General features: G+C 39.6%; 2 protein-coding genes and 1 long non-coding RNA gene across 4 annotated transcripts in view; 2 read left to right on the top strand and 1 right to left on the bottom strand.

The window, feature by feature from the left end:
- RALY (RALY heterogeneous nuclear ribonucleoprotein) overlaps nucleotides 1-15,035 on the top strand; it is a 137,981-nt gene extending 122,946 nt beyond the window's left edge. The window contains exons 10-11 of one of the 2 annotated variants that reach the window (XR_005213019.1): nucleotides 12,577-12,623; nucleotides 14,451-15,035. The gene's annotated coding sequence lies outside the window, so the exon portion shown is untranslated. Of the gene's footprint in view, nucleotides 1-5,211; nucleotides 5,322-12,576; nucleotides 12,624-14,450 lie in introns of those variants that run through there. The other variant, XM_037811265.1, reaches the window with a different exon arrangement.
- On the bottom strand, nucleotides 5,119-20,460 carry EIF2S2 (eukaryotic translation initiation factor 2 subunit beta). The gene is made up of 9 exons (XM_037811262.1): nucleotides 20,307-20,460; nucleotides 14,783-14,960; nucleotides 13,205-13,308; nucleotides 11,096-11,231; nucleotides 10,269-10,369; nucleotides 9,665-9,813; nucleotides 8,333-8,389; nucleotides 6,230-6,315; nucleotides 5,119-5,601 (listed from the first exon to the last, which is right to left on the bottom strand). Exons 1-9 carry the CDS (start codon nucleotides 20,319-20,321, stop codon nucleotides 5,426-5,428), a joined length of 1,002 nt encoding a protein of 333 aa, XP_037667190.1. The 5' UTR covers nucleotides 20,322-20,460; the 3' UTR covers nucleotides 5,119-5,425.
- Nucleotides 20,461-20,720: 260 nt separating this feature from the next.
- Nucleotides 20,721-27,984, top strand: part of LOC119515381 — a 150,088-nt gene continuing 142,824 nt past the window's right edge. Inside the window, exons 1-2 of the long non-coding RNA XR_005213020.1 lie at nucleotides 20,721-21,299; nucleotides 22,927-23,053. This is a non-coding gene — a long non-coding RNA (uncharacterized LOC119515381). The remainder of the gene's footprint in view (nucleotides 21,300-22,926; nucleotides 23,054-27,984) is intronic.

The following is a 27,984-nucleotide window of genomic DNA, read 5'->3' on the forward strand; positions in this document are numbered from 1 at the left end:
AGATATAGTCACATACCATGCAGTCATACAAAACAAATTGTACATTTGATTGTTCACAGTACCATTACATAGTTGTACATTCATAACCTAAATCAATCCCTGACACCTTCATTACCACACACACAAAAATAACAATAATAATACTTTGAGTGAAAAAGAGCGATTAAAGTAAAAAAGAACACTGGGTGCCTTTGTCTGTTTCCTTCCCCTATTTTTCTACTCATCCATCCATAAACTAGATAAAGGGGAGTGTGGTCCCTATGGCTTTCCTAATCCCATTGTCACCCCTTATAAGCTACATTTTTATACAATTGTCTTCGAGATTCATGGGTTCTGGGTTGTAGTTTGATAGTTTCAGGTATCTACCACCAGCTACCCCAATTCTTTAGAACCTAAAAATGGCTGTCTAAATTGTGCGTAAGAGTGCCCACCAGAATGACTTCTCGGCTCCTTTTGGAATCTCTCTGCCACTGAAGCCACCTATCCCATCTTAATGACTCGAAATTCCTTTCATTCTTGTCACAAGTCTCTTCTGGCTCTCTGCCTTTGCGCACTTGTTTCTTGTGCTGACTCTTCCTCTTATACCAGCACTCCTCTACCCTCTAATCCATGGCTTGACTGCACATGTGCCTCCATAATCTCCATCCCCAATCAGTTCTTCCCCATGAGCACCAGAGGGATATATACAGATGCTTAGCAGATAGCTGCACTTGGATGTCCAGCTCCCAGTCTGTTTTTCATGAATTCCTCCTTTTGGGCAATGAGGACACTCTACCCCTCTCTCAGTCAAGCCATGTTCATTCATTTCATTTCCATGGTATGTCTTTGCTGTAACCCGTGCTCTTCATTCCCACTGGCTGAGGTAAGGCCCTCTTCTCTTACCTGAATTTTTGCAATGTCTCCTTACCTTTTACCTCCCACCAGTCTTTCCTCTTGACCCCTATCAGGATTCTTCACTGCTCACTGAATAAAAACCCCTTAGTGTAGCATTATAAGCCCTCCAGGATTGGACTGTCCCTCTCTAGCTCAACACCTCTCCCCTCTTCCATTCTGCCCTCTACTCTCAAGCTACGTGGAATCATTTGTGGAAAAAGCTGTGCTGTTTGGCCTTTGCCTTTCCATGTGCTATGTTTCCTTGACACAGAAAACTCTTTGCCTTCTCCACTGGCTAACTCGTATTATCCTTTACAGCTCAATTTGGAAGTCATCTTAAGGACACCTTCCTGGCCTGAATTGGTGCTACTTCTATCACAGCTCTTAACAGATTATATTTACCACTGGTTTGCTCATGTCATTTCCACTAAAGTATAAGCTCCTGGAGGGCAAAAACTGCCTGTCATTGCAGGCAGACATTTGGGTAATACTTTTGTATATGTGACACTTGCCATTGAGAGGCAGCATTGCAGAATGGTTAAGAGCACAGGCTCTGGAACCCAAATACCTGGGACTCCATCTTGGCTCCACCACTTACCAGCTATGTGACCTTGGGCAAGTTATTTAGCCTCTCTAAGTCTCCATTTACTCATCTGTAGAATGGGAATAATGGCACGCTTACCTCAAAGGGTTGCTGGGAAGATTAAATGCCATATATGCATACAGAATATGTACACATACAGAGAACACCTAGAACAAGGCCTGGCACACAGTAAAGACTTTGGTAATACAGCCATTTATTATAATGTAAATGACTACCTAATAGCCCCAATTCTGGGCCACACAAAAGACATCTGTCATAGTGCACCAGTACATGTGGGACTGAACAATGAAGCATTCGTTCTCAGAGGCCAAAATAGTTTTGATACCAAAGCTGCTGCCACTTATGACATTTGAGGTTTTGGCTTTGATTTGGTTTCTGGCACATTGTAAAGCTTGTGAAAATTCTATAGCTGATAAATATTTTAAAAGATGTCCATTATAATGGTTTCGTTTAATATGAAGAGCGTCAATACTTATCCCTTAGAACAGCTGGTTCTCCAGGGGCTTCACATGTTTTAATAAAACAAGCCAAACTTAAGTCTAGGTACAGTGATTAATAAGATTCTGGGATGTCCTGGTATCAGAGGTTTGAAAGGGCAGGAGAGGAGCCATGGCAGCCACAAGGACCCAGCAGGGATGTGTTTGGTCCTTTCTTCTCTCTAGAGCATTGCCATTAATGTGACAAAGTTCCAAATCTTGGGAGAGTTTGCCCTGATGGCCTGTGCCAAGAGAAAGGAATCACCATAAGACAGACAATCATCCCCAAATCAGTCTTTTAACAGCAAGTCAGTATAAGCCTACCATTACCATAAATATGGGAGGAGGAATGCCTATAGTCCCCAGGATTTGGTGTGAAACGCACATGTTTTAGCAGGGCCAGCTACCACACCTTTCCCGAAAAGGGTTATGGTTACAAGTATTACCAGCCATGAAAAGGCTCCTGCCTTGACCCTGGAAATTCAGCCTAAGGAAAGTACTCAACAGAAAGAGGATAATTCTGTGTAGCAAGCAGATCTGGGTTGAACACTTTATATACATTATCTCAGCATTAATTTTTTGGGTAGGCACTTTCTCATTTTATAGATGAGAATACAGGGTAATAACCAATGGCATAGGAAGATTGCTACTCCATACCGCCCAATACCCATTATCAGAATTAGCAAACACACTAAACATCTACCATTAGGGAACTGATTTTTAACCATGGCGTAACATGAATGGAGTTTTATGCAATTTAAGAAAATTATGAAAACTGTACTAACTTCGAAAAAATTGTTGATACTAAAATGCTATGGTGGTTGAAAAATAGGTGTTTTAAATTTTTTATTTTTCAACTTTTTGATTAAAAAAAAAGAACACCACATGCTACAAAGCTTTTAAAATCACATCACAAAGTCTAACATTCTGTTCAAATGTGAAAACTTAGCATTGCCAGGGTGAAGGATCTGGACAGGGGAGCCTGGGTACAGAGCTGGGGCCTCACACACACATCATGGCAGCACTTCCAGGGTCATCCAGCCCAGCATTTGTTTCTGCAGAACACACATCCTACAAGGTTAACAAAAGGAGGGGCAGGGGTAGTTCGCAAATCTGTGTATTTTACGCCCCTTCTAAAGATACACATTCATTCAAATATTTATGGAGCTCTAACAACTTGCCAGGCACTCCTTTCTCTTGGCAGTGGGGATACCTGAGTGAAAAATCTCTGCTTTATATTCTGGTGGGCTGAGGGGAAACAATATTTAATACCATGGGCAGGGCCCCGAAGAATTATGGGAGTGAGCTATGTGGGTATCTTGGGGAAAGCTTTTTAGGCTTTTCTAAGCATTTTAAACTTTTCTCTGGGTTGGTGGGCGTCGGGGGGGAGGGGGGAGCGTGGAGTCAAGAGGGGTTTTCTAAAGATTAGAGATATACTGATGAAAATAATGCACATTAACATACCAGACTTTCCTTAAGCAGTCATGGAACATTGCTTTACCATGGAATCCCCCTTTATTTTTTCTTTCTGTTTTTTGTTTTGTTTTGTCTTTTGGCATAAGTATGAATGACCCTCAACACTGTTTCCTAAGACAGTTTCAGAAATGATGGTGTGGTTCCCTTCTTACAAAATGTGGCTCTTGACCAGAAGCCCTCAATTGTCATTGATTTGTCGCTCCACAGCAAGGTTCCTTTTAGCTGAGCTGTGGTTGATGTGAGGTAGCAGAGATAAGACAGGTTTGTGGTACTCTGTATGGGTAACCTAGGAGTGCGTTCAATGTAGACTCAATCCAACTTCAATCAAACAAAATCTCAACTGGAATATCTTAAAGGGCCAGATTCTGTTTGAGAATGAAGTTAAAAACTGGGGTTGAAACTGCCAACATAACTATGTGCCAACCTGCCAAAATGTAAAGTCCCATGCCTTCCTTAAGGAACCCACTAAGTAAAGAAATAAAATACACATACATACAAAATCAACAGTGCTAATTATATGAGAGGCACTGATCCTTGCTTTATTAACACAGTAACATTCAACATTTGTTACAGCTTGTTCTTCAAACTCAAAATGCCTTCAGAAACTTGGGCTCCCCCCAGCACTACCATCAAGTAGTTTTTCAAATTATAGTTGAGTACAACAAAAAGTTTTAGTTGCCAGTTAAAAGTGGGGATTGTGTGGGTATCGATACGTAGGAAGTGGGATAAACAGCAATTGGATTCATCATAGTAGAGGTGGCAGTTCAGCCCATGTGTTCCCCTCAGGAGGGCATACCAGGCTGAGGGAAGGCTCCCTGCACTGATTCATGGCCAACGTGCTCTACAGCACTTGGTGTATACTTGAAAATTAATCTTCACAGTGATTAAAAACATGGCCAAGATATTCAAGGCTGTCATGACTGCCCCTGGGCTACTTAGGAATAGCTTAGCAACAAAAAAGCAAGGAGCAGTGTGTATGCCTTTTCCTAGTAAGTCCACGCAAGGCAGATCACAGGATAGGCAGACAAGATGATCTTTTCCCCTATGATCCATCCAATGGAGAAACACCCTTGAATGCTAAATCCTTAGTAGGCAGAACTGGAGGCTCAAAAGCACCAAATAGGCAGCATCTCGTGGTTTCTCATGGTCATATTTAAAGCTGCTTTAATGTAGAAAATAGAAAAGGACTTGTGGTGGGCCTTTTCCAAAACTGAAAAATAGGCAAGTTTCCTCTAGAATCACCACTGGCACCCAGAAGCATCCCCTGACCTGCACAAACCACATCATTTACCCATCAACAGGGGAAGACCAACTAGGGTTTTTCTTAGTGTGCTGGTTACAAGACCCTCTTAATGAGAGTACCTAGCACCTTGTACTCATGTGGTAACAGCTGGAGGACTTGGCAGTGAGGTAGGAGCAACACTCTTCAACATAATAAAAATAATTCAAATCTAGGTGATCATTCTCTGGACCCCGAAAACAGGCAGTCCTTCCAGATCTCAGACTCAAAATACCCTCTCATGTGAAACAGTTTCCACTTTAGGTATCTCAAGAGAAGTTGCCTGGTTGAAGTGCCTGAAATGCCCAATTTCTTGGGACAGGTATAGAGACCTCACCCAAGCCAAGAAACCAACTCTGCTGAATTCACCAAACACAATTAGAGAAAAGAAAATCGAAGGACAAGCCAAGTTGAAAGAATCACTGTTATAATAACTTTAATTTATCTTGCATTTTACAGAAGTCTATGAACGATTTTAAAAAAGCACCTCCTTACCCCATCAGGTTTCTCTGACAGTTGTTAAAAGTGGGCAATCAACATGTCAACAGCTTGAGCATCAGCTTCTTCAAGGATTTCACAGACCAACCAATGAATAAGCCAATGAACTTGGCAGCTTTTCTATCTTGTTTTTAATAAAATAGTATATCCATTCTGATGGTAAACCTGTCCAGCCAAATGTCCATAACACACTTTGCAAAATCGGTGGTGATTAGCAAATTAGTTAGCTTTGGCACGGAGCTGTGCTCGCTTGCCCGTGACAGCCTGGAAGCCAGTTTTGATGCTGGCAACAGAACATCGAGAATGACAAGTTTCACACTGTAAGAAATAGAGTCGGGTGTCCTTCTGCAGGATTGTGTCTGGTGATCGGCACGTGTGACAGGTGACATATTCCTCTGCGGGAAAAGCAACACATGGCATTACCTGGGGGCTTCCACTGAGCCAGAGATTTCTTCCCTCTGAAGCACGTTTGCTCTGAGCTCTACTAACCCAGACTGAGGCGACAGATTATGGGCACCCAGATCAGGGAAGCTGAGCTATTCTAGGGATAAGAAAACACAGGCTGGCTGCTGTGATGCTTCAAGCCCAAAAAATGAAGGGTGGGGATTCCAAATGACCAAGGAAGCAGGGGAACTTGCCAGCTGTCTACTCCTTGCTCTACCTATAAGTAAGCCAGCTAGAGGGAACTTAATGGCCCTCCTAAATGGGGAAATGCCAATTTTAAGTCATTAGGAAGATAAAGGAGGAGCCAAGCTAGGTCTGAATTACAGGTGGGTTTCTGACTTGGCCTTCCGCCCTGGAACGAATGAGCAGCCTCAATCAGTTGGGCCTTCTTAGGAAATCCAAACCCCTCTCACTGCATACCCCTGCATCAAGGACGAAGCAGCAGCATCATTTCCCCCAGTTTTCTTAAGGCTAGCCTCTCCAGGCTCATTATAAACCATCAACAAAGGGCTCTCCCCAAAACACTGCAGCCTGATGAAAACATTTCAGAGTGACATAGTAAAATTAAATTTGACTTACTGATATATCTTCTCAAGACATTTTCTATCTGTTTCTGTTGGAATCTTCCTTTAATTACAAGTTGGTTATTACCATCTATAGAACCACTATGAAAAGGGGAAAAAAAAAATCTTCATTACAATTTTTATCCTGTAAGGAACTGAATTCTGGTACCTGTATAGCTAATGAATTAAAAAGACATTCAATGGCGTAGGATAAGTTCTAGGAGCAGCGTTGTACTACCAGGTTTTTCCCCTTTTTAAAAATTATTTTTAATTAAGTAATTGGTGGCTCGTAACCATATTTCCTAATATTAAATCCAATTCCAACCAATTAAATCTTCAGTGACAACAATCAGATTTATAACTGATTTTAAGTCCAAAACAAACTGATTCTTTAATTATATGGATGACAACCCACTCATCCAACAAAGGAAAAAACGTCTACTGAGTGCCTACCATATGCAAAGCAGGGAGGGGGTTATAAAAATATGAAAAGTGTTACAGAAATAACTTCTAAGCACCAAACGTTTTGACTCGGTCATAGGTAAAAGTATAGTCAAAAATGTTCTCAAATTGATTTTGGTGATGGCTGCACTCTGAATATACTACAAGCCACTGAACTTGTACATTTTAAATATGTGAGTTGTACCTTAATGTAAATGTTACCAAAAATACATATATAGGTGAAATCACAGGCCACAAACTGTCAACGGTACTTAATGAGAACCTTTGAGAAGAAGTTGTTGACAAGCACTTCTAAGAAAAGCACATCTCTGGGTTAGACATTATCATTTGTTAAAAATTGCAAATCATAAAGTGAAAGAACAAAATTCAGCAGGTTGAGTTAAATTTATATTTGTTCTGTATCTCATCATAAAACTAACTTTTGCAAGAACCTTTCCCATAATTCTTCTTGAACTACAAGGGATTAATCTCCTCCTCCATGGACTGTAACTCTTAATCTTCAGGCTACAGTAATTCCAATACTTTATGTAGGAAATTTTTTTCATTCACTGTCAAAAGAAATTGTATTTTCTCAACAACCCTATAATTTTCAACCCATTGACCATACGTTCACTGGTCACAACTTGTTATAATTTACCCCATACCTTTAAAAAAAGTGTAGATTATTCTCACAAGTAGGAAAAACACTGCTAGCTTTTGATCCTTCATGAGTTAATGCAAGTTAAAAATAAACAATGACTGTTAAATTTATATTTAAAACACAACTCTTCCACAACTCCTTAACCTCATAGCAAGTGTGGCAAATTCCAACCAACTGTGAGCTTCAAGAGAGTAGAAGAAAACAGAGCATTTTTTAGCCCTTTAAAAGGTCAGGCTCCAGAGAAAGGAAGACCTGACTTTGTACCTTGACTGTGCCACTAACTGCCTAAGTGACCACCTGCAACTTCACTTCACTGAACCTGTTTCCAAATCTGTATGACTGGAAATAATGTTAGCTTCTACCTAACTAGATTGTTAGGAAGATTGAGATGGTACAAAATAAAACACTTGGCATAATGCTTGGCACAAAACAGGTGTTCAATGTGAACCGCCATTATATAAGTCTGCATTACTTAAGAGTTTCCTCCTACCTGTAGTGGTTAAACTCCTGGGATCCCAGCCTCCCTGAATGCCTTCAGCAGGTGAACAATGAAGACTGGGAAGTAGCTATTTAATCATGGATCCTTGTTTTAATGGATTCTCCTATGCCACTCAACTTACAAAATGGATTTCTACAATATAGCCTGTTACTGATTTAGAAAAAAGATTAATTCTGACTTAGAAAATGGCTTCCTCTGAAATAAAAAACCATTTAATATTTGCTCCATAAAAAGACCCAAGAGTGTTCACATCAGTAACTGGAGACTCTAAACATGGCAGTGCCTCTTTGGTATGCTAGCAGGCCTATTTAGACACCTTGCTGTCGGCTCTGTACCTTTCACAAGCAGCCAAAGCTCTCGCACAGAAATGAAGTGATTTTACTCCTTCACTGGCCTAAAAGTTCCTCTGATAATCAAGTGAATGTTTTCTAAGCACGTTACATGTCCTTTTCAGATTAAGAGACGTTCTTATGAAATATCTAGTAATACAATATATAGATGTGAATACAGTTTCTTACCTTGTACCCAATTCAGCCAATAGAAATGCAAGAAGATGTTTAGGCTGACGATGTAATCTAAAAAGAAAGTGGAATATTACAAACCTCAGTCTGTGATGACTCAGCTATTAGGTAAATTTCAATGCACAGTTCATTCAAATCTTTAAAGGGGAGATTCAGCTACAGACCAGAGATGAAAAATAAAAATAGGAAAAACTGATAAGCACAAAAACAAGCAAAAAGAAAAAAAAAGGCAAAGGGATGAAAAAGCTGTACAAACAACCTCAAGAATAGTCAAGCCAGAGGTAAAAGTCATTTATACCTGATACTTTCAGATTCAAAAAACAAAACAAAAAACACTTTACGGATGAAATTAAGAATCAAAATGAAATATACCAAGAGGTCTCCTATAGCATTATCAATCTAATGTCCATTTAAAGTGAAATAAAGATATATACTATATGATACCATACCATTTACTTACACCCATAAAACAATATCTATTATTTATGAACATATACATAAGTCAATGTCTAGAAACATGGATGGGAAAGGTAAACAGCAATTTTACAGGATCATGTCTTCCTCTGGGAAGGAAGAGGAAAAGAAGGGATCAGAAAAAGATATAAAGAAGGACTTTCTGTAACTAGAAAACAAATTAAAAGGTCTAAAGCAAATGTCTCAAAATGTCAGTATACACCAAATGTAGGTGATAGGTACTTCAGTGTTTGTTAAACTAATCCCTAAATATTTCCTTTTTGAAATGTTTCATTTAAAATATGGGACAATACATAAGAATACTGCACAGAAACATTTACAACAGCAGAAAAACTGAAAACACTACTGCAAACTGGTTAAATAAATTATGGTATGTGATACACTATTATATTGCTTTTGAGAACAAGATAGGTCTCTACGTACAAAAAATTTAATATAAAATGAAAAAGCAAACAGAATAATGCCATTCAACATTTTCATTTTTAAATTCTATACACTCTGGCACTGTTTGAACGTGTTTCAAAGAGCAGGTACTACAATAACAATTTAAGTGTTGGTGAAAATATAAGGAAATAGGTCCTGTCTAAGGACTACATTCAGCCTTCTCATGATCTATTCTTATGGGCCACTGTTGCATTGACTTTTCTGACCTCTGGATGCCCTGATCAAATGAGCATGGGAACCTTAAACCTACAGAACTGACAGACTCAAACTGCAACCTCCTTCAACAGAACCTGTATACCAGTGCATTCTCTCTTTTTCTTTGTGCAATAAAGTTCTGTTGGGGCATTTAACATACATAAAACTCCTGAGAATCTGGTATTTGGGAAAAAGACTTGCTGTTAATCAACTTACAGTTTACAGATATCTGTAAAGTTGACAAAAGACGTTTTTTTGGTTCCTACTCGGACGACCTGTGGAGGTTTCATGACAAATTTCCTTTTTTCTCCAGCAACCATATCTGGATTCTTTTCCCTCATGATGTTGAAAACTCGATTCAGTAACTACAGAGATAAAGAGCACATTCTTTGTAATAGCAGAAGTATAAAGTTCTCTTTTGAGTCAATTTGCTTTTCCCTTTAAACAGAGCAAACTGCACTTTTTACTAAATATACATATGCATCACCTCATGTTCTAGAAGCTCCTTAAGGGTAGGGACTGGACCTCCATCCCCAACTCGATTCTGGTGCATTATCAATGCTCAGCAATGCAATGTTCAGAGTTGAATGAATGAATGAATGAACTAATTCTGCTGCTTTTACGAGAAAGTGATATGTGGAAAAGATTCTGGAATGCCCACACAAGCAATCTCCTGCTGTGTGACCTCTCAGGATCTGTTTCATCATCAATCTGTACTTCAATGGCCCTTCCAATTCAAATGTTTGGGGGGATATTTATCTTACTTTTTTTTGAGCTCTAATGAACAGCTTTGCCCCTTTCACAAGAGAATTTGTCTTACCTCCTCATATGTGTAGTCTCTTTCTGATCCTGCCCAAGCAGGGCCTGTCTGGTTACTGAATGAGATACCATCATCTTTTTTGCTATCTTCATCTTCTAAAGCTGCAGATAACAAAAGACTGTAAGAATAAGGGATGGGCCCTGCTATAGTAACAAAAAAATAAAAAAGAGAGGGCAGAGAAATGGAAGCTTCCAAGGCAGCTACCTTTCCTCCCAAAACTGCATTCACAATCAATCACCTAAAGCATAAAGGTTTCAAGGCTCACTAACATTCATCTTTTCCTTAAAGACAGGATGTTTTGACTTTCATAAAAGACCCTTAATAGGAAATGCTCTAATTAGGAATTTGTGGTAACACAGACACACTGAAATGTTTCTTGATTTAACACAAGATAAAATAATGCATTAGGATCATTAGAGGAAAAAGAATCCAACTGTTTTAAAGCACTTTTGAACATCCATATCCATAAAAACCCATCTGCCAACTATACTCAAGTTTTCCAAAGATCCTACAACACTTAGAAAGTAATAAAACCACACTTACAACAAAACATGTAAAAACTTAAAAAAAAAAACTATTTAAAATTCAGTTACAGTGATTTTATGAATAGTTTCTGAACTAGTAAGTTTTTAATGTAATCACAATTGCCAAATTCTTTCCTGATGAAATCTCTAAGCATTACTATCAAGTAAAATAAAATTGTCTTTTCAGCTTCCATTATCAGGCAATGGGAAGAGCAGGAAAGAATAAAAAAGGAGTCTGCATCAAGGAAACTAGTCCAAAGGCCTGAGTAACCTAGAAATGAGCTGCCGAGTTCCCAATATTACCTTCATCTTTCTCTAGTATTTCATCCTCATCTGGGAACTTGACATTTTTCTTTTTCTTCTTTTTATTGCCAAGCATAATGTCAAGGTCGTCTTCTGGTTCAGCTGGTTCTTGAATATCACTTTCAATCTTTAACTCCTAAGAAATTGAAACAAGAGCCTCAACATTATTGATACTGGGACTATTCTTTTAGAAAACAACATGGGCTGGCATCATTTTGGAAGAAAAAATAAAATCTGCAAAACTGAAGTTACAGATAAGAAATCTCTCTCATATAGGCCAAACTGGCTCCAAGAGACTTTGACATTTAACATGGAAACTCCTCAGGACACTTTTGTGGAATCTGTCTTTTCCCCCCTATTATTCCTTCTTTTTATTCTTCAGCCTCAGCCTCTTATAATTATTGTCCACATGTTTCCAAATTAGGCTATGTCAGAATCACTTGGGAAACCTTAAAAGATTCTTAAATCATATCACTGATAATCTTCAGCAGGAATGGGATTCCAGAGTACTTTAAAACAGGGCTTATCACAACCCAGAAATGAGTCATAAAACACCCCAGAATAGCAGAAAAAGCCAGTCTCCATCTCCAGCCTTCTGTTTTCTCCCTCCTCTTACTGGATTATCTAATTCCCTGCCCCAAAGTGTGCTGTCAAAATTACTTATCAATTAACATCTACTTTTTTGTGTGTGCCTGCTCCTGCACCACTGTGACAATGACTACTGGAATTTTAGAAATCTTAGCATAAATAAGAGAAAAGTTGGAATGACTGGCAGTAACTGAAGATTTGGAATTCCAAACCCAGCTGTGTAGTTTGGTGCGAGGTTTGGCCATTAAAAACCAATCTGTCCATGTGTATTAGCTAGATACCACACAAACAGGAAACCAAACATTGTCTTCGTCTCTAAGATGACAGTCAATAAAGGAGAAACTCAGAGATGCTGAATATACACCAGCACACACCAGCCAGCTTCTAGTTCTATACTATTATTTATTCCATCCCAATAAGATATACTTGAAAACTGGGGCCAAGACACAGTTGAAGGCAAAGAATTGCAATAAGTGGTTTTTCAAGGTTTTCCATGCAGGCATCCTGTATCAAAAAAACTTGTGATGGTCTGAAAATTCAGGTAGGAGTAACTCAAGACCTGAAAAACATTTCAGCTTCAAGTTAACATGCATGTCCTTTCCAATGAGCAGGACACTTGTAATATCCTTTTATGTTATGACTTTAATAGCACTTTTCAACAGATAAAATTATCAATAGCAATTTTCAATAGAGAAAAATTGTAAGAGTAGAGCTTATAAGTGATTGTTCAAGACAAAAGCTAATAGAAAAATAGAGAATTACAGCAATAAATGCCTTGTTATCCAAGACTTTCTGTGGCATACACCTGATGTATCACCTTGTTAGCCAGTAAACCTTAACCCTGTTTGTTCAGTATAATCTAAGCATTTGTCTATCTCACTTCCCTACAACAGCAGAAAGAGAAGAGTCCCCAAGCAGAGAGAGAACAGGATGAATTCAGGTAAAACCATCTTGTTTTTAAGGACGCCAAATTATCTCTGAACTAAAATATCTCTAAAAACAGGGAAAATAAGAACTTTGAGATATTCGTATCGGAAACCCATCCAGTCAAAACAATCGCAGAGTCTAAAGTCTCTACAAGATCAGAGAACTCCATAAAACTAGCCTGAGTGCTCTGGTTTGCCTTCAGGTCACCAACCACCAGAGGCTGGGGTTCATTCTTTGCTGTTCAGCAGTACACACCTAAGTCTGTGTATATTCAACATGCTACCATAAGTTAAACTGAAGAAACCACAGAAGTATTTGCTTCATAAGATTTTTCACTCAGAAATATCTTTCCTCAATGAAATAATCTCAGAATGGTTAAGGACAAGGGGCATTTTGTAATCCTGTTAAAAATGGCACACATTACAGTGGATATGACCTAAACTGACATTCCTCAGATCACTCCCAAGAAAACGACCTTAACAGTGGTGATTAAGAGATTAATAACAAAAGCAAAACTGGTAAAAGATGAGACACATCAGCCATTTGCAACATTACAGGAGGCCAAATTTTATCCTCCACAAGAAAGCTTTATACCTTTATACCTTCTTCAGCTTCATCAATATCAAATATCTTTTTTGTTTTTTTCTTCTTTTTCTTTTGATTAAAAAAATTCAAGTCATCCAGATCATCGGATGCATCTAAAAAAGGCAGATCAGGGATTAACAATTATTTACAACAACTAGCAGAAGGCAAAGCATCAAATTATGAGTTAAACTGACAAGTTGCAGCTGCTATTCAAGTCACCAGAAGAGAGAGATCAGGTTTTAATTAGTACAGTAGCCCCTCTATAACCATAAAGGTTATGGTTCTGAAAAACCCAATGGGAGGTCAATTCAAAGCTTTGTAGGGAAAATCTGGTCAAGTGACCATGTTAGGATTATTTACTTAGTAAATGTGGCCATGTCATTCCCCTGCTTTAAAACTTCAATGGCTTCCCAATGCTTCTAGGACAAAGTCAGGGCCCTAACACAATTTCCAACTCTCCACTTCTGCCTAGCCCTTCACTTTAATGAATTGCTTCCAATTATAAATGCAGAGTGATCTCTTACTTCTAGGCTTTCACATGGCCCTTCCCACACAGTTCTTACCCCATCTTACAGGATCTTGGTTAGAAGTAACTTCTACCAGGAAGCTTTCTATAAGCTTCATTCTTCCTTCCAACTGGGTCAGGGCCCCTACAAGCTGGTTAGATAGTACCTTGTACCCATCTCAACTAATTTACTTATTATTGGTTTATTTGTGTGTCTCCCTACTAGATACTAAGGGGCAAAGCCTTGTTCACCTAAATCCCTAGTGCCTAATTCAACATGTTACTAAATTATTAGATTAATGAAAGCCCTTATAAATTATTTCACATTCATTAAAATAAGATTACACAGTAACTATGAATATCAACGAAATTGTATCCACCATTAATAAGTTTTCAATTTTTTCCCTCTTGCTCTGCCCTGTTTTACATAGGAGTATTTTAGGATCTCTCTTCTACAAAGTTTATCAAAGAATAATTACGAATTTTGTCTTGTTACAACAGGAATGATACTCCCTGCAAGTTTTGAGTATGTACAAGATGTTTAACTCATGATAGATGCTCAATGAATAATATTCTCTCCACCCCCAGTACAGTGTCTCATATTCAACAATCATTAATTATACTTATTGAATCATTTATTTCTCTTAAAAAGTCAGGATGTGTCTATATTAGAGCACAAGAGTGAGTAAAACTGTTGCCTAACCCCAAACATTTTAGCCTCTAATTTTAACCCCTTCTATATATTTTCAGACCTGCTAAGACACAAAATTGCCTATCCTGCCTACACTCATAAAATCAGCATTAAAGTTAGAGAAGATAACTGGCAGGTAAGACTGGAAAACCAGCCCTGGCATGATGAGATTTCATCATATCTGCAACTTGTGAATTCAATGGGAATTTACCTAGAACAAGCCTATCAGAAATCTGGCAAGGTCCAGTGCACACAGACTTTCAATGCCCTTGCTGTCATGGGAACAACTCTATCAGGATGGGAAGTGACTACATGCACAAAATCTAAAACACCAGTGGAAGAGTACCAGGTCTCCCAGAATAACAATAACCTTCTCATGTCAACCACTCACCCTTTTTCCTACTATCCTCTTCATCAGCTTCCATGTCTTTGTCCTCAGTTGGCTCTGGCTCTACTTCTCTTGTTTCCGAGGGCTGGGTTTCTTCTGTCTGGGCATCACCTTCTTCATCTAACATAAAGGGCTTCTTCTTCTTCTTTTTCTTCTTGCTCATAGTAGGATCAAAAATCATCTGTTTAAAAGAAACAAAAGGGGGTAAAACCCAGTGATTGCTTTTAATGATGTTCACATTCCAAAGACACTGTATCCTTAGAAGACAACTCTTAAAAGTAAAAAAGTATTTGATGTATTAAAGTACCATAAAGATTTTACAAAAACAAAAACTGTCCATCCAATTTTGGGTTTGTGTGTCTGAAACCTGTGCAAATGCCTTTCAATCTGTAAGGTATCACAAGATACAGCAATGTCACATTTAGTTTCATGAGCAAATCTGGAGATGTTATGAATCATGGAATTTAGGGAGGGAACCTTTGTAATAACCTGCACTAAGCCCCTCACTTTATGGATGAGAAAACCAATGCCTAGGCAGGTTGTGAATGTTTTATTCAAAGTTAGTGACCCAAGGTTGCTAAACCAAGAGACTTGTTCTGATTTAAAACACATGTGATATAATCCTTAAATTCAAAAAAAGCTTTTAAGGAAATAAATCAGCAGCCCTTTATACAGCAAATCCCTGAGTAAGAGGAACTTCTACACAACATTTTACTTTTTGTTTCTAGAAAAACATTAAAAGTTTTCTCACGTTATTTTTATGTAATGTCCACTATAGAGCAAGTAAAAACCTAATTTATAACTTATAGACTACCTGCACTGATCATCTGGGAAAAAATACAGCTAGTCATTTCAGATTTAATACTTTAAACAACATATAAGGCAGAACACTGGTAGAGGTGAAAGAGCAAGGATTTTGAAGTCAAACAGAATTGGATTCAAATTCCAACTAATTTTTTCCTGTGTCTCTTACCAATCTTTGTCCACATCCTACCATGCTTAAATTTATCATTTGTACAGGTTCTAGCCCAACTAACTCAATTCAAATCCTGACTCGGGCTCTTACTTGTGTTACCCAGGTTAAGTTTTAGCCCTCCCTGTGCCTCATCTGTAAAGTGGATATAAGTAGCAGAATCAATACCAAACTCACAAGGTTATCAAGAGGATTAAATGAATAAATAAATGTAAACCACTTTGCACATGCCAGGGACACAGATACTCAGTGTTAGCAATTAGTGTCACAATGTATATAAAATTTACAGAGTATGATATCTCTTGATTTCTATCACTGAAATATCATCAGTTTAGGTCATCTAATTCCTAAGACATATCATGAATCTCTAAAAAAATTCCCAAAATTGATTCTACTTAACTTAAATTTCTTTATGTCCCAAGTACATTAATGAAACTAAGCTATGCTGAAACCAAACTACAGTCTGTAATAAAGTTGAGTAGTTATTGTCCTCACCCAATTCAGAAATATCCTCAAAGCATTCTGGAAATTTACATGGCCTTATTTCAAAGTTATTCCCTCCTACCTTAACAAGGATCCAGTTGTATAAATGAGTATTTCTGAAATGCAATCAATCTTAAGAATATTATCCAACAAAATTAAAAGATTCCTCCACAAGGAAGTTGCCTCTTAATGCTAACCTAGTGGGCCTTGGGTCACCCAACATGGAATGCTGCTATCTGTTCCAGGGAGGCAGCTATTGTTCATCCTCATTCCTGAAATAGGAAGACTGGGCAAAAAGGATGGATAGCATTCCAGGCACTGTAAATGTAGTTGTCTGGTAGGACTTATAATTCACTAATTAAATTTTTTAAAAGCATCAAGTTCCAAGCCTTTTAGTTATTACTCAGTAAGACAGACCAAAGATGGGAGGGATTCTAAAACATCAGAGGACAACCTGACAACTACCTGTCTCATCTCCTGAAAAAACATTCTTATTTGGTTTACAGGGGAAGCAGTTTGGCTGTAGCCTAGTAAAGGTAGTAAACATACAGGAATCATACTCAGAAATAATTAACATGTCTCAATTACCACCTCTGATGTATTAGGTAATTAGCATATAACACATAGCCTCAGTTTATTCACACCAACCGTGCAAAGAAGAGTTTAAAAATAAGGAAACCAGGAAGTCTCCCCGAGTGCCTCTCTGTTGCTCAGATGTGGCCCTCTTTCTCTAACTAAGCCACCTTGGCGGGTGATGTCGCTGCCCTCCCCTCTACGTGGGACCTGACTCCCAGGGGTATAAATCTCCCTACCAATGCAGAATATGTCTCCCGGGGATGAATCTGGACCCAACACTGTGGGACTGCGAACATCTTCTTGACTAAAAGGGGGATGCAAAATGAAATGAAATAAAGCTTCAGTAACTGAGAGATTTCAAATGGAGTCGAGAGGTCACTCTGGTGGGTATTCTTATGCACTATACAGATAACACTTTTTAGGTTTTAACATATTGGAATAGCTAGAAGTAAATACCTGAAACTACCAAACTCCAACCCAGTAGCCCTGACTCTTGAAGACAATTGTATTAACAATGTAGCTTACAAGGGGTGACAGTGTGATTGTGAAAACCCTGTGGATCACACTCCCCTTATCCAGTATACGGATGGATGAGTAGAAAAATGGGGACAAAACCTAAATGAAAAATAGGGTGGAATGGGGGGGGGTTGGGTGTTCTTTTTTTATTTTTACTTTTTATTCTGATTCTGATTCATTCTGGTGTAAGGAAAATGTTCAGAAATAGATTGGGGTGATGAATGCACAACTATAGTATGGTATTGTGAACAGTTGATTGTACACCGTGGATGACTGTATGGTATATGAATATATCTCAATAAAACTGAATTAAAAAAATTAAATAAGGAAACCAGGGATCATAAAACAGTGCCCAAAGTAGACCTGTCCAAAATCACAAAGTCTTGACTAAAAAAAATGACTACCGAAGACTTTCATTCCTGGCTTCCAAATTATCAGTTGATTATACCCCAAATGTTTTGTTTTGAGGCTAGCCTGGATTTGAGAAGTAAATAGTTGCTGACAGTGCACTTTAGAAAACCACAGAAATCACTTCAGGTATTTTTTTTAAGTCTACACCAAAGCCTTCAAAAGCATAGTTTCCATCTTCAACTTCCTGGGTTGGGTTGGAGAGGGTAAGGAAAAAGGATACCAACAAAATGACTCCAACAACAAATTGAAGTGCTTCCTCAAACTGGAAGCCTACTCCCACCCACCACACCTTACCCAACAAATCCATTTTATGGCTACATCACACGCAGAAGCTGAATCTAAGTTACAAAAGAACTCACAGAGAAACAAGGCATTGATCTAAAGATCCTTTCAAGACAGGAGAGTAGAACAAATGCTAACAGTCTTGTCAACTCTGGGTGAAAGGATTCTGGGAGATCTTTTTTCTCTTTTCCTGTGTGTTTTGTAAACTTCATATAACACCCATTCCATTTTTAACCAGAAACTTTTTTTTTTTTAAGTTTAAAGCATCTTTTTCACTTGTACCACACTAATGAACCCATACTGTGTGAAAATCGGATGTTCTGACGTCTTGTAAATGGAGCCTACAGTAAACAATACTCTTTAGATATTAACAGCACTTCAAAAGATGGTCTGAAAAATATTGAATGCCTGCAGATTAGGAAGGGATTTTCCCCCTATTAGGTAGCACCTGTATTCCTAGGACACTACATAACTCTACTGGTTCTACAGTCTTCTGTTAGTTTTGCCATCCCTCCTTGTCAAAATCCTGTTCATCCTTTAATAATGCATTCATATTCCACTCTCTCCAAAATATGATCCCACTGCTAGAAATGATCTTTTCAGCCCTGGACATCACTAAGTTGATAGTTCTATTTCTACCTTTCATAGCAACTTGTAATTTCTACCTTGCATTACAGCTGTATCTCTTACCTCCCTTAAACCTCACATGCTTTACCATCTGAACTGTACACAGAGTAGACCCCACAGATCTTGCATTGCACAGGCACTATATTTGCTAAATGCTATGAAAAGCTTAAACAATGGATAGAAACAAAACAAACTGAAACACTGCCAACTCTCAAAACTTTTGAAATATACTAATCCAGAGCAATGGCTACCATAAGCACCAAGAAAGAACCCTTATCTATCCATCTACCTCATTTAGACTCTCACCTCCTTTGGCAGCTGTTTCTCTAAGCCGGTGAGAGCCTCCTAGTCATTTAGATGGAGGCAATATTACATAAATCTGGAGTTCTACTACTGGCTCAGCCATTTACTATTTGATCATGGCATTATTATGTAACCCTCTAAGCCACAATTTTCCCATCTTTAAAGTGGGCATAATGGTAGCAACCATCTAGGATTTGCTGCAAGAACCAAATTAGACGAATCCCCTTCAGAATAAAATCGAAGTTCCTTAACTTGGTTTCAAAGTTCTTCGTGAACTAGTTACTACCCACTTTTCAAGCCTTTACTCCTTAATTCTTAGTCAAATTGGAGAATGCTCCATTTTCTGTGCGCATACTTTTTTACCTTTCTAAACCACTTCTTTGCCCTGTGATGCCTTTCTGCTGCCTGTGGAAATCGTTCAAAGCCTACCTCAGAAGCCAAGTCTCTAGAAAATCTCGAATTCTCTCTACCTCCTCCCTAGGCCCTGTAGGACAAACACTCAAATAAATGTTTACAGAAGTGAATTATAAATTCAGCATTAGCTCTTTTTGTTGGGGGGAGGGAGAGTTTCACCGGCAAGTGGTAGCTCTACCCCGAGTATTAATCAATACCAACTTACAGCACTTATTATCAGTTTATGTTAAAGCCGTTTGATTTTTACATGAACTGGAATAAATCTAGCAAAAGGACTTTAGGGAAATTCTCTGAGGTACAAGCACGATGGTAGGAAACTATCAACTAGATTCGAATCCCCAACTTCCCGCTCACGTCGCTGATTGTCTTCTGTTAAAGAAAGTTCAGGGGTTCTCACCCTGAACCTTTTCGAGCAAATCAGTCACTCTTTGAGAGATCTGTAACTCCCCTCTCTCTCTCTCTCTCCCTTCTCATTTTAAGAAATAATAATCGAAATGGGAACAAGGGCGGGATACCGGCCCGGACAAACCAGTCTACAAAGTTTTTAACAAGGGCGCTCCCCCTGGAGCCAAGGAGGGATCTTCTCACCCCCGGAGCCTAACGAGGCGGGAGTTAAAGGAACGCAGAAGTTCCCAGCCCCAAGCTCGGTAAGTCCAGGCATTAGCCGGACGTTTCAAGCCCCCTTCAAGGCGGGCGCTTCAGCGCGTGCTCTCCATTCTGGAAACGCCGGCCGCAGGGAGGACGCCAGCCTCAGCGCCACCGCCCTGAAGAGCACGGGTGCGGCCAAGCTGGTGGCTCCGGAGTCCTCGCTCTGGGTCGGCGTAGGCCCAGCCGCCCCACATGGCGGCGGCCGTCCGCTAGGCCGCAGGCCGGTTTCCCACACTGGAGTGGATTCGGCTTCCCCCCTCAGTCCTTTGCCCTAACGTAGGCTCGGGTCCTCACCTCATCCCCGGACATGGCTGCGGCTCGAGTGGGCTCGGCACAGATGGGAAGTCGGACGGGTAAGCCCCAAGCCCCGGCGGCAGCGTCGCTCCTGCCGATACCTCTCCTACCACCGCACTAGGCTCTTGCATCAGCGAAAGGGAACGACACCCCGCCCCCACCCCCCAAGCGTTGGAAGTGCGCCTGCGCAGAGCCCACCAAGACGCAGGCGCGCGGAAAAGCGAACCTAGCATGCCTAGGCTGGCGCGAGTTACTAGGCGACGCCGTGGCGCCGGGCATGCCGGGACTGGTAGTCCGCCCAGAGGAGGCGTGCGCTTGCGCGGCAGCCACCAAGCATTCCGTGCGCGACGGGGAAAGCAGTCGCCGGAAAGTTCGGTTGTGTCTGTGGTGAGTGTCATCTCAACCTTTCGCAGTGCAACGAATTTGCGCTGTTCTACAGTATTGTAGAGTGAATTCGGTACTCTTCTGCCTGGGTTAGGGCTGCGGTTAAAACACTCATTTAGTATGAGCCCTTTGGGGTTTTAGTTTCCCAGCTACTGCCTTCACCTTAGCCCTGTGGTGTTTTAGTGCTTGAGAAACGCATAGTTGGAGCTGGAGGCACACACCTCATTCAAAGGTTTTACTTCATGAGAAATTGTAACTTAATGTGCTGGACTTCAATTTGGGAGGTCGGAAACCAAAAGCCTCCTCCTGTATCCCCAGGGTTAGACCGAGGAAAGAAAGCGTCACCTGAGGAGAAGCGGCGTGGTTAAGAGGCAGTCTGTCGCGAAGCCTCAAAGTACATGTTTATGAAGTTCTTGTTTGAACGCTATGGGTGCATCTTGCCATTATCATTGTCCCCCAGTTAAAGGTCTCCGGGAACACCCATGTAGTGGAACAAAGTTGAGCTTATTGTCTTCTTGGAACGAGGGAGAATGCCCACTGTGAAGAACAGCCGAACCGTCTCAGGAAGAGGATATCGGAGAGAACTCGAAGCTTTTGGGCTTGTGTTAGGTAATTTGGGGGAGGGTCAAGGAAGCAGTGCTTCTCTCTGAATTGTTTGCTGTCAGGAAGTGGGGGTAATTTTATGATTGGATATTTTAATAATTCTTATTTTAAAAGGGAGAAGAACCAAGTGAAACGAAAGTTGGAATTGATAAAGAAGTAGCAGTCACTCCTATTAGGATAAGGAGATACTTTGTGTTTTTTTGTGGTGTGGACAATGTTCTTGTTTTTGTTTGTATTCAGATATGATTACAGAGTGTTCTTGTTTTTGTCTTGATCCATCCTGGTCAGTATGGCCCTGTCTGATGTTGTTTTCTTTGTAAAATTATTTGTTCCACAGGACAGCACTTCCTTGTGCCACCTACGTCCCAGCTGTCAGGGGCTGCGTTTCTCCTTCCCTCTGTGCTCCATATCACTTAATGCATGCTCTTTTCTTTCAGTCTCAAAACAACTGCCTGAGACAATTGACAAGTATCTGGTACTCTCTGCTGGGTACCAGTCCCTGATCTAGGCACGTCAGGTAAAAGTAGGTCCCTGCCTCCAAGGATCTTACAGTTTAGTGAGATAGATATATTATTAGCCCCTTTTTCCAGATGAGGAAAGGGTGCCTTCATGGCATTAAATAATTAGTTCAAAGTCATATAGCCAGCAAATTGGGGAAGCTGGAAGTCTAGTGTAGACTATCTGATGCTAGGGGCTACACTTTACCACCTTGAGAATCTGCATCGAATAGGAGGCTGAACGCTGCAGCCAGACCTAAGTCATCTCCAGGTACAGATAGCAGAAACCAGAGTTTCTCAACAGCAGCACTATTGAAATTTTGGTCCAAATAATTCTGTGTTATGGGGGACCATTCTGTACATTGTAGGATGTTTAGTAGCATTCCTGGCCTCTACCCACTAGATGCCAGTAGTATCTTCTCCCTAGTTCTGAGAGGTAACAAATATTTGAGACACGACAACCCCCAAATTGCTTTGAGTAGGGAGGCCCTGAAGGAGCGGGGAGAGGGGAATAGTGTGGCCTAGTTTTTTGAAAAGCCTGTTTGACTAGGAAAATGAAGACTTGAGAGAAAGGAAAGGCAAGTGTGGTGGGGAAAAAGAAAATGGGGGGAGAACAGAAATGATAGAAGAGGTAGAAAGAAGGAGCTCTCAGTAACTTTTAAGTTACTCAGTTCAAGACACACTAACAAAGTCTTGATGAGGCCTTAATGTGCCACCACACCCTGTTTGGGAAATGCTTAGCATTTAGCAAGAAGGCTTGACCAGTTTTGGTGAACAGATTTCTTTTCCTTCATAGCATGGTACCAGGAATAACCTCCCTGAACTGGCTAGTTGCAAGGATGCTTCCTTCAGAGATTTCAGGCTTCCCCCAAGGTAGTAATTTGTTTTCCAGAGAAAGCCGCAATTCTGCAGGGAACTGGAAAAAGTCACAAAGCAAAAGACAGTCACCTGAGCTTTTCCAGTTTTCCAAGACATGCACCCTTCTTAGACTAAGCTAAAAATAGCATCAAAAAAAAAAAAATCACTTGTAGTTTCGTAAACTTTTTCATCTAGGAATCTCTTCAAAGCTTATAGACATCTATTAGTTTTCTCCTTATGCCTGTGAGGGAAATCATTGAAATTTTCTTCTTTTATAGATACAGAAATCATTTTATGGAGTCATCCAAAAATAGTGAGAAACCAGAAACAGACTACTGGAATCTTTACTCTGGGCCATTCCTTATGCTCAGCACCACCATAGATCTCCAGCTGCCCAATAATAAGGTAATGATGATAATCCCTCAATTGTAAACTAAATAATATGTTTTCAAAGGCTTTAATGTGTTCCACAGTCTTCATTTGAGCCAAAAAGTAACAGGCTTATAGAGACCATGACTTAAGCAAAGTTAAATAGTGACAATACTTAAAGTAGAAGTCATGCCTCTTAATTCTTTCTACTTGGTAAGCAAGTCCACAGGTCTTTATGGGTGACATTTTACTTACAAAAGACATAATTAGCATGGAGAGTCTAATCCGTTTCAAAATCCAGACCTATTAACTCTTCCTTTACAAGTACCCCATTACTTGGGGCCTTTAAGCTCTAGGAATTAGCTTTGGTGAGGGAAAGAGAGTCACTGAGAAATTAATGAGAAGTATATAGTAATTATGAAATTAAGTTTATTTGGAATGCAGTAGACAGATGTTACAGTGAGGTTCCCCCAAAGAAGTCTTGAATAGGGTTATCCTTTGAAAGCTGAACTAGTAAGGATGGATTCATAATGATTAAATTTAGTCCTTTGTAGAAATGACTTAAGAGATTGTCTTTAAACATGTAATGAGGAGATTTAGGAATCACCAATTCTAAGCAAGTTGACCGTACTATAGTCTCATGAGACGCAGTCTCTGATACCATCGTTATGTTGATGATTCACAAATCCATATTTCAAACCCAAACCTATCCTCTGACTTTTGGCTTCACATACCAAATTCCTACTTCTCTATGTTTGCTCATCCAGCAGAGATCTCAAAGTTATTGGAGCTATAACAACTCTGGGTATTTCCCATCCTAAGTGTCCTCATCTCAATTAAATGGCACTCCTCTCTACCTAGTTGCTTAAGTCAGATGCCCAGAAGTTAACCTCCGTTACTCCCTTTCCCTCATCTTCTTCAACCAATTCATTATCAAGTCTTGTTGTTTCTATGTTCAAAATAAATCTTAAATCCAATAACTTCCCTCTGTCTCTACTGCCACTAGCCTAGTCCACATTATTGTCATCTCTTTCTCAGATACGGCAACATTTCCCTTTTGCCTGTTTCTTTCATATTACTTATCACAATCTCCAATTGTCTAATTTATTGGTCTTTTGTTTACTTGTGATTTACTTAATCTCACTTCACTACCAGAATATATGTAAATTCCTTGAGGGTAGATACAAAATCTGTCTTGTTCACTATGGTATTCCCAGAACCTACAGAATGCTCATCATAGGCACTTAATAAATATTCATTAAAATATTTGTTATTTTAATGGATGAAAATCCAATATCACCACTATATCCAAAATTATAACTCGATTGCTTAGAGTGAAAACGTTGAAGTTGGAGCCTTCATCTGATCATATGTGATAAAAATGACTGAAGCTAACATAATTAAAATCCATGATATTACAGTATGTCTGAAAGAACATTGTTAGAATTGAGAAGGTACACCTGGAACCCAGAAAGAGAGGAATCAACAGGGATTTGCCAATGTTTTTCCATCAATCAGTATTCAGAATAGAGAAATCATGAATCAAAAGACTTCATTAAACTAGCCATTAGAGAGGTATACTTGTTCAGGTGCCTAGGTAATTTCTTAGGCTTTACCTGTGGCTTGCATTAAATGAACCTTAATACCATCCACTTCTCTTTTCTCTGATTATTCACCAAACAATATTTTGATCACCAATTTAAGAATCCCTAGTACCTTTACACTGGGAAGAAAATGCTCTGGATACAAATGCAAATATTTTGGTCACTGGAAAAATATATTACATACTAGATTGTAACTATGTGAATGCACGTAATTGTTAATTACAGCTGTGTCTCTAGAACTTAGAACAATGACTAGCACAAAGTAGATTATTTATAAGTATTTGATGAATGAGTATGTATTAATAAATTAGAATTATACTTTATACCACAGTTTCTTTTGAATTTGGTTATTGTGAGTCGATCCTCTAGTGTCTGTTCCATGCTGTATGCATTAGGAAAATCAAATTTCTGATCTTACAGAGCCAAATGTGAGATCCTGAATTCTGATGCTCCATCACAAGGGTCTGTGACACCCTATTTGGTTTAGCCAGCTGACACCTTTCGCTGACATTTCGTTCTTGGTTCTCTGTAACTCCAGTTCATCCTCCATCTAGCCCACAGCATTTCCTGAAAACAAAACAAAACAAAACAAAACAGTAACTGTAACCCTAATCATGCCACTCTCTTGCCTAAAAATCAGTTAATTCTTCGTTACCTTCAGAATAATAGCTATTCACAGTCCACCTATCTAGCCCCCCACCCCCACCCCATCATTCTACTCTCTATTCTCCCACACTTCCCTTATTCCTATGATGTCTGCTAAGTTCCAGTCGCACTTAATCACTTGATATTTGGAGACAGGCTGTACTCTTTCATTTTTTCCGTGTTGTTCCCCTGGCTGGAATGTCCTTCCCTCCTTTTCTATTCTGATGAACTCCTGTCATCCTTTAAGATTCAGCCTAGATGTTACTTCTAAAAGTAAGCTGTGATTTCCCAAGGGGAAAAAAGCTATTCCTTTCAGTATCCTCTTCTCTTGGTACTCTATTACAACCCTTATATCACATTGTGGCTATCTTTAAGATCCTGGATGGCAGGTCTGTGTCTTACTGATCTTTCTGCTCTTTCCCAGTTCATAGCATACATTTGTAAATGCAAGAACCCACATGGAGTGATAGGTATGAGCACTAATAATTTTCAGTAGTTTTAGCTTCTTGAGCATAGCCTCCTTCCCCAAGGGAAAATGGGAAACTTCCCAGCTGTATTCTGTTTGGAATAATTGAGTGTGAACTTAGTCTGGAAAGAAATGTGCTTTACATATTCCCTTTATGATTCACTATAAGAGAAGGTGATAACAGTCTTCTTGACAGATCAGCAGGCTCTCAGAAAGGAATCATTCAGTGCACCTTGTACATACTTAGCAACTTGGATTGTCACAATGTTTTTGCCCATCTTTCTCCCTTGCCCGTGAAAGACTTTGTAACCCTAACACCAAGTACAGTGCCCACAACTTATTAGAAGTTCCGTAAATGTTTGTTGAAAGAATGCATGAATTAATAAAGGGTTTTCCTCATCTCTGCTCTTGGGTAACTTAAGCATGCACTTTAAAAATGTTTTCAAGTGCAAATTGTTCTTTAAAACCTTTTCTGACTAACTCTGTCTACAATAATTTTATCCTTCGTTGTCTTTCTGTAATACTTATCAATGTAATTGGTTGAGAATTTTGCCTATACTGTCTTGTACTATTTATTTTTACGTGCATATGCCCTTTCTTTTTAGCTAGATCATAAAATCCTTGAGAGTAGGGACTATGTGTTATAACTGTACCTCCCACAGTGTCTTACATCTAGTAGGATCTCAAGGCTGTCATTTGTCAATGATGTCACCCTGGGTTACTTAGTGTCCTGGCATCTTCAGAGAAGACTTCAGAACTCCTAAGATGAGTTTTTCCAGGATTCCAGTGCCCATGATCTCTCTTAATCTTCATTACAAGTTTCTCATTTCATAACAAAATATTCCTAAAGATGCATTAGCAGTAACATGTTACCACTTCAAAGGATATGTATGCTGAACCCTTTCAATCTGGGCTGCTCACCTTATAATTTGGTCCTGGGAAAATAGCAAATAAACAGTCTTTATGAGGACTATCAATGACCTAAGATGCTAATTATCAGTGTGATTTAGCATTAACTAAGGAATTACAAGTCCAAAATTCTCATGTGTGTATAAAAAAGCTAGACCAAAGTTAGGAGAGTAAGAAGAATTACCATCTGTTGAGTATCTACTCAGTGTCAGCCCTATAGTAGATGTTACTGCCTTATCTCATTTAATCTTTACAAAAGACTTGTCATGTTGATAATATTATGTCCATACTATAAATGGAGTAAATGAAGCTCAGAGAGGTTGTCACTCACCCATGAACATTCAATGATTTATGACAGATGGGATTCGAGTCCAGGTCTGTGTGATTCTGAAACCCATACTCTTTCTATGTTACACTGCCTCTCAAAATAATGTTGACTATGCTACTGGTAATAGAGTTAATAATAAATGAGGCTGCTGAGTGTTGATGGTCCAAGCCATGGAGCTGCAAACCCAATGCAGGATCTGGACTGAGGTAGCCTGGAACTTGCAACGGCTTTGGGGCAGCAAGACATCTCCGCATGGCCACTCAACCTGAGGGGCAGGTATTACCAGGTGGTAAACATTAGAGAAATGATCCTGAGAAGGACTTATGATTATTTAGGTTGCTGCCATTTAAAAAATTTTATCATACCCCACCCTGATCAAGATGGCAGAGTAAGAAGCTTCAGCGCTCCGTCTCCTCACACAAGCTTTGAACAACCAGCAAGGTCTGAAAGAAACACCTATCTCAAAGCTCCAGAAAACATTTAAAAGATTGCAACTGCAAAGGAGAGACTAAACCTGCTTATAATTGTGCCTAAGAGTCTCCTCCTGAGTACCTCTTTGTTGCTCAGATGTGACCCTCTCTAGCTGGGCCAGCTTGGCAGGGGAACTCACTGCCCTCCCCACTATGTGGGACCTGACTCCCAGGGTGTAAATATCCCTGGCAACACAGGTTATGACTCCTGGTGATGAATCTGGACCTGGCATCGTGGGATTGAGAACATCTTCTTGACCAAAAGGGGAATGTGAAATGAAACGAAATAAAATTTCACTGGCTGAGAGATTTCAAATGGAGTCGAGAGGTTACTCTGGTAGACATTCTTATGCACTACATGGATAACCTTTTTTAGGTTTTAATGCATTGGAATAGCTAGAAGTAAATACCTGAAACTATCAAACTCCAGCCCAGTAGCTTTGACTCTTGATGATGATTGTATAACAACGTAGCTTACATGGGGTGACAGTGTGATTGTGAAAACCTTGCGGCTTGCACTCCCTTTGTCCAGTGTATGGATGGAT

Source organism: Choloepus didactylus, chromosome 19 (genome assembly GCF_015220235.1).
Source record: "Choloepus didactylus isolate mChoDid1 chromosome 19, mChoDid1.pri, whole genome shotgun sequence".
NCBI classification, from domain to species: Eukaryota; Metazoa; Chordata; class Mammalia; order Pilosa; family Megalonychidae; genus Choloepus; species Choloepus didactylus.

Coding starts and splice junctions, on each gene's coding strand:
- EIF2S2 (XM_037811262.1), bottom strand. Junction 8,390..9,664: donor TTTACAGATATCTGTAAACT/GTAAGTTGATTA, acceptor CTTTCTTTTTAG/ATTACATCGTCAGCCTAAAC. Junction 5,602..6,229: donor TGTCTTGAGAAGATATATCA/GTAAGTCAAATT, acceptor CTTTTCCCGCAG/AGGAATATGTCACCTGTCAC.